This window comes from Tachypleus tridentatus, chromosome 12, assembly GCF_004210375.1.
Source record: "Tachypleus tridentatus isolate NWPU-2018 chromosome 12, ASM421037v1, whole genome shotgun sequence".
Taxonomy (NCBI): domain Eukaryota; kingdom Metazoa; phylum Arthropoda; class Merostomata; order Xiphosura; family Limulidae; genus Tachypleus; species Tachypleus tridentatus.
This window is the reverse complement of record NC_134836.1, coordinates 85,827,343-85,839,586: the sequence shown is the minus strand read 5'-3', so window position 1 is coordinate 85,839,586 and position 12,244 is coordinate 85,827,343. Positions and strand designations below refer to the sequence as shown.

The 12,244-nt window shown below is 34.8% G+C and overlaps 1 protein-coding gene across 1 annotated transcript in view; it reads right to left on the bottom strand.

The window, feature by feature from the left end:
- The window catches only part of LOC143235457 (epithelial sodium channel subunit gamma-like), a 45,741-nt gene that overhangs the window by 26,680 nt on the left and 6,817 nt on the right, over nucleotides 1–12,244 (bottom strand). The window contains exon 3 of the mRNA XM_076473651.1: nucleotides 4,042–4,143. Within this exon, the coding sequence (XP_076329766.1) occupies nucleotides 4,042–4,143 (102 nt within the window). The remainder of the gene's footprint in view (nucleotides 1–4,041; nucleotides 4,144–12,244) is intronic.

The window sequence follows — 12,244 nt, the reverse complement described above, 5'->3', positions numbered from 1 at the left end:
GGGCCATATCTCACCTCCTTTTTCTTAACTGTCACTGTCTGGTGATAATTCATTCAGACAACTCTACAGTTGTGGCTCATATCGAACACTAAGGGGGCATCCAGTCCAAAGATATTTGTTTCTAGACCTAGAATCTTCTATAATGGCCCCAGGCACCCCACATTCGTCTTCTTGTATATCACTGCTGATTGCATTCAATCTGGTAGTAGATCATCTTTCACGTCAAGATCATATACATCCCACAAGGTGGCAATTAGATCCTATAGGGTTCTCCACAGTTGGTTGTATTTGTTAGTGACCTCAATACCAAGTTGTCTCTCTTTTGGTCACCTGTTCCATATCTATAGGCTCTGACTGTCGATGCCTTCTGCTGTTGTTCTGCAAGTAACTTATGAATATAAGACAACCCTCTTCCATTTCTCCAGATACGAACAGGATTTTTAGTTTACCTGTTCCCACTAGGTTCATTCATTACTTTTGGATTGAGAGGCCTCTCAGGCATCTTCCATTTTCAGACTGGAACATTAATGTAGCCCTTCATACTTTTACTTACCCTCCATTTGAACCAGTTTTCTCGTACTCCTTGTTTCAGTTTTCCTTTAAGAACTTTCAGCCTGTGGACCTCATCAATCCGATTTATTTCTCACTGACGATCCATCTACCCTTTATCGCCCTACCTACCTTCTCCCCTTTTCTGATCATTCCTTTCTTCCCAAGACCACGACAATTCAAAAAGGTTGCTCCTCCTTTTCTTCTATTTCCCTAGCTTTTTGTCTCCCATCTTTATCCTCGCCCAGACTCTGATAAACTGTTGTTTCCTATCAGGGTCATACAATGTTGTATTGCATATGCATCTACCTTCCAGGTTATGCACAACCACCTTTTCATTTTCTGCCATTCCAGTTGTCTTTATGAATTTTCTTCTTCTATCCTATGGATTATGACTGCCTTTAAATCCATTTGGTCTGCTCCTATTTATGTTATTTATTGGAGGATATTCTCCCATTAGCTTCATCACATTACGCTTTTGTCCACGTCGGAATTTTGTCTTCTATCTGTGTCCATGATCTAGACTTTAATGTGACTTTAACTGAAAAGTTCTATTATTTCTTCTTTTATTGAGGGGCAATTTTTTATTCTCTCTTTTCCACATGGATTCTGCTCTGTGGCATTTGGTGCTTGACCATGTATTCTTTAACTTAAAATCCATAATTTAAGCCATGTTGATTCAAGCTTTTTCGTATATGTCTCTGCACAGTCACTGTAGAGATTGGATCCGCCACAGGATCACTGGACTGTTATTTAACCTTGCGATAGTTGCTTCATAAATGTCTGTTCTGGACCACACTACCCACAGACTGCATGCATAAAGCAGAATGGGATAGCTGCTCATCTCTACTATGTCTTAAGTGAATAACTTTGTATGAACTACTTTTCAAAATAGGGCATCATGGTCACCCATTGCACTGTTTTTAGTGATAACACTTCTTTAGACTCCAACGCATTTTCATTCTTCTTTCTTAAGTGGAGTATGAGAGGCTTTGTCACTTTTCATTTCCAAGCCACTGGGGTGGTTCATCATGGAGGCGCCTTCTTCAGGGTTGTGGTTTGGATACTTTCGAGGTTACTTACGTTATTCCCTCACACAAATCATCCTCTTTCTTAGTATATAGGATTCTGCCTAATATTGTATAAGAAGATAGGTTTGGTTTGTTTTGAATTTCGCGCAAAACTACACAAGGGGTATCGGCGCTAGCCGTTCCTAATTCAGCAATGTAAAACTAGAGGGAAGGCAGCTAGTTATCACCACCTACTACTAAATCTTGAGCTACTCTTTTACCAACGAACATTGGGATTGACCGTCACTTTACAACGCCCCTACTGCTGAAACGGTGAGCATGTTTAGCGTGACAAGGATTTGAACCCACGACTCTCGGATTACGAGTCAAGTGCCTTAACTACCTGTTCATGCTGACTCCAAATTACAGTAGAATTCTATGGTAAGGATGTAATAATTTGGGATTCTTTATTATTTCAAAATTTGTATATACACTACATGGCCAAAATATGTGAACATCCCTTCTAATTAGTGGGTTGGACTATTTCAGCCAGTTTCATTGCTGAAGCGTAGCACGTAAAAATCGTCTGTCCACAGTTGCAACATTCACTATCGAGTTCCAAACTGCCTCTAGAAGCAAAGTCAGCACAAGAAATGTTCGTCGGGAGCTTCATGAAATGGCATTTTATGGCCGAGCAGCCGCACACAATCCTAAGATCACCATCCGCAACGCCAAGCGTCGGCTAGAGTGGTGTAAAGCACACCAACATTGGACTCTGAAGCAGTGGAAACTCATTCTCTGGAGTGATGAATCACTCTTCACTATCTAGCAATCTCATGGACGAATCTGGGTCTAGCGGATACCAGGAGAACGCTACCTGCCTGAATGCATAGTGTCATCTGTAAAGTTTTGTAGAGGAGGAACAATGGTTAGGAGCTGTTTCTCATGGTTTGGGCTAGGCTCTTTAGTTCCAGTGAAGGGAAACTTTAATGCTACAGCATACAATGACATTATAAAGAATTGTGTGCTTCCTACTTTGTGGCAACAGTGTGGGGATGACCCTTTTTTGTTTCAGCAAAAAACGAGGTCCATAAAGGCATGGTTTGCCGGGGTTGGTGTGGAAGAACTTGACTGGCCTGCATAGAGCCCTGACACCAAAACAATCAAAATCTTTGGGATGAATTGGAACGCCAACTCCGAGCCAGATCTTCTCGCCCAACCTCACTAATGCTGAGTAGGAGCGAATGCCTGCATCCATGTTCCAAAATCTAGTGAAAAGCCTTCCCAGAAGAGTGGAAGCTGTTATAGTAGCAAAGGGGGGATCAACTTCATATTAATGCCCATGGTTTTGGAATGAGATGTTCAAGAAGCACATATGGATGTGATAGTTGAGTGTTCACATACTTTTGGCAATGTAGTGTATATGTATATAACCTTAAAAGGTATTTTATTTTACATTCTACATGTGCAAAATGTCACAAGACTTAGCAAATTGCAGGAGTCAAGTATAAACTTCGTAAGTAGAAGAGATTATTGTTTTTATACTATTTTGTTTACTCTTTTATATTTTACAAGAAAATAACTAAAAGTTAAGAACTTATTTGTAAATAGTAATACTATATATATATAATTCATTATAAACGAAATGTAACAGTATTTTACAAAATACTGATCTACTAGAACAAAGCCAAGACAGGTCGCTTTGTTAAGGTTAGTTTGACACTATTAGACACGGTAACATGAGTGCAAGTGCACCGCATCATTGCAACTTCTATAATGTTAGTTAGAAATGACTGAAAGGTCAATAAAAAGTAATAACTATATGTAAAGGTATAGAGCTATGAAATTTAAACTATGTAGAATAAACATTTGTGATTTTCATCAGTAGTAATTTGAGAATGAAAAAATGCGAAATTTATATCTCTTTCTCAATTTTTATAGTGGTTACGAGGTTGATCAAATCGACCAAACCCATACAGAGATATAACAGTGAAAATCACGTACAAGATGTTATACTTTCTCGAAAAAATTGTATAATTATCTGGGTGTTATTGGGAAGTTATAGAGATTGCGCATGTGAACTTTTGCAAATGCCTATTCCAAAGAAGTATTTTTAATCTTTCAATCTAAAAGGAAAAAATACAAGCGCAAATCAAATCATTACATTAAAAACTTAATAAAACAAATGCTGATATTTTACATACAAAATCCTTGTAATGTCTATTCATATTCTGTAAAATTTCGTGAAAAAACACATACTTTCCTGAAAGTTATACTACGAAAATTATAACAAGAACAAATTAGCAACGAGTCTACCTGGACCGAGCCCTTAGTGGGAGTTTTGCCGACAGACGGACATATCATTTCATATGAATAGATGACTAATAACTCTTTAGGAAAAATTGTGATATATCAGACTTCTTAATTCATGACAATCGAAATAAGAACAACAAATAAAAACATTAGTTAAATCTGAACTTACCGTGGTTTTCTGCAGTGTATTTTGAAAGATAAGAAGTACAGCCTTGACTATTTTCGTGATGTTTGTATTGAAAAGATCATTCACATCCAGTTTGTCGAAACCCTTGAAAATATATAAGAAAACGTATTTCGAATAGACATATACGTATATATTCATCTAAACCTTTAATTCTATATATGAAAGGTATTTCAGCAAATTCCCGGGTTGTATCATTTATAAAACACATTTTATGAAATTAGTGTATGACTTATTCACGCTGTATGGAAGCAACTGAATCGTTATTAATTAAACCTTCTCAACCGAATTGCAAAAACTGATATATATATTTTTTTTACCTAAGCTTAATATCGTGTTCTGTTGTGAATATTAATTAAAAACTGTTGTCAGTATGAATCGAGACGTGGCTACTCATGGCTGGAGCAGATGATTAAATTTTTGTTCAGTTTATAATTCATGAAGGGACAATTTCTGAAGTAGCATTGGAGCATTTTTCAGGTATGTATATATGATAAAATTAGTTACTTCTGGTATAGAACTTTAAACTCTTAGATATACGTTTCTCTTTCTGTGGAAGATGATATTGCAAATTACTGCAGTGGTTGCTGCTCTTAGGTGACACTCATCAATTCTCTACAGAGCATTCATTCCTGATCGAGAGATATTGTTTGGTGGCTCACAGTTTTAAACACTAATTTAAAAAAGTAAAATTATGTATAAAAGTCACTGTAGCTTACAGAATAAAGAAACACTAAAAATAAATTTACAAACAAATCAATGGAATAATAAAACAAATTAATTTAAGTAGCACCTATCAAAAACTATACACAAAAATACAATTGTATTATAAAATTACAACATATAATTACATCACCTATAGAAAGTGTAAAAATAAACAGAGAAAAAGTTAAAACTATGGCTTGTTACAATCTATTCAAAATGTATACAAGTGGAAAAAAAAATTAAAGTATAGGAATGGGTGCATCAACAAGTAGAAACAAGCACTTCGTCTGTACAGCCTCATAAGTGGACATATCTAACATCGTGTCCTTGCATATTTCGTTCATTTTATGCATCTTTTATATAAAAAGCCAGAGGACTTAACTAACCGAAATAAGTTATGGTTATAAAAGAATAACTAGATATTTCTGCCAATAGTATTAAGATAAGAGAATATATCGTTATTCTTTTTGTTTTATGAGGCTAGTTTTTCCATGCCAGTATATCTTGGTAGAAGCGCTCGTCTTGCTCCTCTAAGTATGCTTTCATGTTCTCCTTGAATTTATCAAGATGAACGTCAAGGATATGGACTTTCAGGGACATCTTGCAGCTCATTTTGCCGTAGTTTTTCACCGGAGCCTTAAACAGTTACACATAATTTTCGGCCTTGTGATTGCCTAAGAAACCCCAACTACTGCGACAAAGCTGCCCCAATCTTTCTGTTCTTTCTACTGAGCTTCTTGGGGAATTCTGTGCACTCCAGGATCTTCTTTATTTGTGGTCTAACGAAGACACCAGCTTTGACCTTTGCCTCAGACGGCATAGGGAAGAAGTCTCGCAGGTACTTGAAGACTGCAGACTCCTTATCAAGAGCTGTGACAAATTGTTTCATAAGACCCAATTTTATGTGCAATGGTGGAAACAACACCTTCTGGAGGTCCACTAGTGTCTCACACTTGACATTGTGCCTCCCCACAGACAACTCGGTCTGTTGTGGCCAGTGCTTCCTGCTGTAGTGCGCTGCAGTGTCCCTGCTGTCTCAAAGGCAGAGATAACAGGGAAACTTGATAAAGCCTCTTTGGAGACCCATCAGGAGTGCCACCGTTTTGAAGTCTCCGATAACCTCCCATCCATACTCATCATACTTCAAGGCTCCTAGCAAGGTCTTGACGTTGTTGTATTCCTTTTGAGGTGCACCGAATGAGCCAGAAGAAGAGACAGATACTTATTCCCGTGATGGAGCAACACAGCTTTGAGGTTTCTGGATGAGCTATCAATGAAGAGACGCCACTCGTTCGGGTTACAGGCAATTTCAATTGCCTCGCACAGGCCAGATACATTGTGGCAGAAGCAGAGCCCGTCTTCATGAGTGAAGAAGCTTGAAAAATGTCCGTGAGGCTTCCTCTGACTTGCGACTTGCACACTTTCATCTAACAATTCCCACTAATTGAGCCTAGATGTCAAAAGCTCGGCATTCGACTTTGTTAGACCAAGATCTCTGATCAAGTCATTGAGGTCTCTTTGGTTGGGGTAGTATGGGTTTTTCTCACCAACTGCACCTCTGAAATTGTCATCTGGATATTCAACGTCTACCTCCTCTTCTGATTTGCTACTCTCTTTTAAGAATGGCTGCTTTCTCTCTGGCGAAGTGGGTACAGGGAACTCAGGGCAATGTGGCACTGGGGCGATGGATGATGGAAGGTCCGTATACGTGATAGCAGATGCATTCTTGCTAGCCCGACGTTTGGAAGGGTCCACCATGCAGTATTAACAATTGCTTGAATGGTCAGTGGGTTCACGTCAAATTCTTGGAATAGTGAACTTCGTGGCTCTCTTTTCCCCTTTGTACCATCCTGCAAAAGAGCAAAATAAAATTGTTATTATGAAGAATAAATTTATTTTATCAACAGCTAATGAGTAAGAGGCTCATGCAAAATATTTTATACGTGATATTTTTTCTATACTATTTGAAATTTTAAAAATAAATTAAAAGATATTTACATTCTAAAAGGTTTATAATTTGTATAATATGAAATCGTACTATTCAAGCAAGCAAAAATTGTCCGTCTTACCTTCTAGAGTTTTTTGCAGTGCTCGCAGGTAAAATGAGGTGGTCAGGGTTTTTCTTCATCCCCGACAGGCATGCCGAAATATGCCTTGTGGGTTTCAGACATTTTAGCAGATGCTGTCATAGAGTACTTTTTCGCTCTTGTCTTGATAAATTGGCCACATACATAGCAGAATGCGTCTGGAGAATGCTTGCAGCTTCTTGATGCCGTCTCTGATAAAATCAGATAGGTCTATGTGTTCACTTAGGTAGCTAGAACTAAACTGAAGTGTTGAGCCCTTGTATATATATATTACTATGGAAAGTTCTAGAAAAGTCTTGTAAGTTCGTGAAAAGTCTCTATCAACTACTCAGCACTGAATCTACCTGGAATGTTCTGGAAAATGGATAAGTTTGAAAATTTCATTACCCAGGTCACAAAAGCAAAGTTTGAAGAGGAAAATAGGTATTTTCCATTTGCTTTAGGCATAAGCAATTGGGAAATACACTTTCTGTTCAGGAACAAGAAAAAGTAAAAATTTTGTTACATAGTGTAATCAGGTTATTTGCAACAATAAACAAACAGAATTTCTATAAAATAGAGCATTATAAAGAGACATCATAGAGAACACTTATTCAGGAATGAAATGTGCACATATTTTTACCTGTTGATGATATGAGCAAACAGACAAGATGATACTGTGCTATTCTGATGGAGTATTCTTTTCAATAGCCTGTATTGTAAAATAAACGTTTAGACATTTGTTTCGAATGCTATAGGGTTAACTGCATGTTATTACGGTATACAGTAATGTCAATGACAGTATGGAGTCCTCGTAGACCCTAGATAAATATTAGATTATAGCTGAGTGGCACGTATGTCTGTTTCAAAAACAATAGTGTCATATTGATCTAGAGTTTTTGTTTGACAGTTATATGAATTGATATATATTTGTAACATATAAGTAAAAAGATATACAACTGAGAAAGTCGTTTCGGTCTCTTTGGGTCCAAGATGTGCTGACGTGGGTTAATATATTAAATTAATTGATTAGTAATAATAAAATAATGTATGCTATGTTACTATACATATCAAAAGTTTTTGACACAATTTCAAAAGAACGTTTTATTTTAAAAAAAACTTTATAAAATTGGAATAAGAGAGACAGTTTTAAGTTGGTTAAAATTATATACATTAAATACAATACAAATTGTTAAAATAAACAATGTTATAAGTGATGAAGTGAGCTTAACTGCTGTTTTTATTGTAATTTAATGATTTCTGAAAAATTAAGTTTAACGAAGAAAGAAAGTTTTGCAAGAGATTCAGTATTAATCTATAATGAAAAATCTGATAATGAGGTTATAAAAATATATATAATAATTAAAATGCATAAGGTGTGATTTAATAATAATTCATTATGTTTAAATGTAAAGTTAGGATTTTTATGCTATCTTCAAACAACCAAATAAGATAAAAGACATCATAGGAAAGAATAAAGCATAACTAACAGAAGATACGGGAATTTAAAAAATAGAATGCGAATGTTATGATACTTATATTGGTCAAGTTAAAACAAATTTAAAGTAAGGACTGAATGAATATAAAGGTTTATAAAAAATAATAACAGAAACCTCAGCTATAGCCCAACATGTAAAAACTAACCAACATAAAATATTATTGGAAAAAAACTAATTTTAGCTTAACTTCATAGTAACATAGTATTAAATATAAGAGAAACATTAGTAATTATGAAATTTAAAAACAAAGAGAAGTGTTAAATAGAGACGAAGAACCAGCAAGTCAATATCTTGATATATGGCAAGATATAGTATAAAAAAAGGAGGCCAAGAAAATATGTAAATAATAGTGAAGCAATGCGACAAGAAGTAAATATATGGTTAGTAAGTGTCCTCTGAGTATCTCATGAGATGACATAGGCCATGTATAATGGTACTTGTACTAGTAAAGTGTTGTTTTAAAGCGAAAACCGTATGGCTTTTATAAAGTTTTAAATGTATAAATAAAAACTTTTTTTTTCAAATTATGTATTATAAATAAAAGACAAATTGTATCTGAAGCTGTCTACATTCACTGTTTTGCTGTGTTCATCGTAGAAAGTATGAAATTTGTTCATTCCGTGGTTGACTTTTTATCAATGTTTTATACTTGTGACCATATCTTAAGTTGTTCTAATATTCGCAAACAATAACTTGTTTCACAAAGTAGAAAAGATATACACCCAAACTACAATCTTGTATAATGTATGTGTGTGTTTTCTTGTAGCAAAGCCGTATCCGGTCATCTGCTGTATCCAGGGAGGGAAATCGAACCCCTGATTTTAGCGTTGCAAATCCGTAGACTTATCGCTGTACCACCGGGGGGCGTATAACTCAAGACAATGTTTTAAATTAGATTAGGTCTGCCAGGTGCGTGCTGTTAAAACAATTTTAGCAAAGTTTGACTGTTTGCTCTGCCATGTTGACATAAAAGAGAGCAACTGAGACCGTGAATTAAATGCCAAATTTATTTTAGTTCAATGTGACCAGACGTTCATATACTATATGTGGTTCTGAATTACATCTTACGTTAGATATGCTGCAAAGTACCAAGTTAAGTTAAGTTACTCAAAAACAACAGATCTCATTGGCGTCTGTTATATTGCTCCACGCCCTCAAACATAGACAACTTAGTAATTCTAACCAACTTTGAAAAGCAGGACACCATACGAAATTCGTCTGATATGGAACAAGCCATCTTGTTTCCAAGTATTGACACTTTTCTTGGATAACTAAACAAACGATTCAGCGAGTAAAAATCTCCAAATACATAATCTGAAATATTCTTCAATTTCGAAACTATTAAATCTCTTGCAATTCATTATTGGCTGAATCTCGAAGACATGCAAATGGAAATGAAGCAAGTTAAGAGAATGAATAAACGTACAGATATCACATGTGGAACAGTTGAGGAGAATGAAGAACACTTCAAGCCCATATTTATGGCTTTTACTGAAATTTACAAGGTTATAGATATAGGAATAACTCTGCAAAAGAGCTTTAGCAAGCTAAAACTGATTAAAAACACCCTTAGAACCAATATTGCAAATAAGAGACTGAGGGTCTAACAATAATTAGTGTGCACAGAGAGCGTGCTCTTTCCATTCATTTTGATGATGTTGTTGACAGGTTCTTTACAAAGTTTACAAATGCAAGTTTAACGTTGGTTTAAATTTGAAGAGGAAGATCGTTTTGGTTGATATCTTGGTAAGTTCATGTTTTTAATGGTCAAAAACCCTCTGATCCTTTTCAAGGTCTGTAAGAGCTGTGGGACTTCAAAACTTAATACAAACTACTTTTCTGAAACATAACGTTGGCTCAATGTAACTTAGTACGATAAAACTTGGGGTGGAGGATAATGAGTTTTTTTATAATTACACATGAGTACAAAATGTTTGGTAACCGAAATTTTGATTAACCCCCAATTTGATTTCTCAACTTTTTGCTGCTAGTGAAGCACGTCATCGCTATCGTTTACCAGTATTTCTATTTCCTGCATCTTGTCGTCACTCAAATCATAACTCTCGAGACATTCAAGCAGACTAGATTTGTTGTTGAAATGCAGCACGACATTATTTGATAGTGTTGTAGGAAATGAGAGATTCTCGTTGGCAAAGAGCTCATATAAATCTCCGCAACAATTCGAGTGTAATTAGAGTGCATAAAACTCACTTTTGGTAACAAGAAACTCTGTTTGAGGCGATAAAATTTGAAGAGAACTTGAATGGGTAATGAAAAATACTTTATCACAGGCTTAATATGATAACAAATGTAGAACTTTACCAAAATATTTCGTCATAATCATGAAATTTCTGAAATATATATAAACAAAGAATAAAAAATAACTTTAAAATATTAATTTCCTAAACTGTAGCCCAAATTTGGAACATAATTGGAAATTGGACTAATGGTTTCATTTAATTGATAGCACAACGTTTTACTTGAGTTACTGATACTTAGTCTAACTACACTATACCATTTCGAGTATAATGATAACAAATAATCGAATGTGCATCATATATGATAAACACTAGTTAATAGTATACAATACTATTGGGCAAAAGTAACCTAGTTTTGTGGAAGATTATTTCACATTCTGAATAATACAATTTACAGTAGACTAATCAAAATCATCGTTTAATGGCTATTATAACTTGAACCTTTCGTTTATTGTTTTTTTATAAACTCAAGAGCAGGAACGATGAAACAATATACAATTGAGCCATTATACAAGTTCTGTTGTACTTATTGTAATTCTAGACTACACGTTAAATTACATAAAAACCACCTTTGTGAGTTATTACATCTTTAGTCATCTTGCTGCAATGTGTTCTTGATAAACCAAATTATGTAGTGTAAACATAAGTCTCACTATAAATCTGTTACTCAATGTGGGTGGTGCTATTTTGTTGGTGTGTTATCCACGTGATATCTATATTGATTAAGTAATAATGAGCTTGACTTTCCTGGAAATACCAAGTAGACGTTTACTTTCCAAATCACTCCCACATAAATGAAATCTGTATTCAGGAATTCGCAGTAAATAAATTATAAATAAAGTCTGATTTAAGCAAGTAAAACAGTATAATTAAAATCAGATATCGTAACCTAAGAATAACTTTACAAATCAATATTATTAATTAGATCGTAAATATCTGAAATAAAACATAACGTGAAATAAAATTACAACAATATTTTATTGGTCATCAAGTTGTTAAGGTTTTAAGGACAAAGTGCAACAAAAATTCTTTTAGAAGCTGTACCACACTACATCATGATGAAAACGTACGTGCTTTACTAGCATGTTTGTATTTCTAAAAGTTATGAGCTATATTAAGAATAATTGTAAAACTGTCAAACAAAATAATAACTAATTCTTCCCTACTGGAGCAACAGTAAGTTTACAGAGTTACCAAGCTAATATTCAGAGTTAGCTTCCCCACATCGAAAGAGCTTAATATGACTTAAATGTCTCGCAGCCATACTATAATTCTTAGTTCAATAGATTGTCATATTTCTTCCGATAGTATAGAGTACTTTCAACTGTATAATAGCACAGAATGTTCTAGTATCACATTCACATAGCACAACAGTTTAAAATACTATGTATAAATTTACACATGTTCATTTTGAAATCATCATAAGTTGTGTTACGTAAGCTGGTCGCGCATTTGCTGACGTTATTATGCTTAATTAGAATAATGGCACTAACCTTAAATACTAGTCAACTATGTGAAAACATTGAGGCTATGATGGAATGATGGGTATATGAGTATATTTTTTGTGATTTTACAGAACACTGTATTTAATTCAAAGCTGCCATATTATATATCAAACATTTTCTACATAGCAATCTATAGCAGTTTACGTCAACAAAAT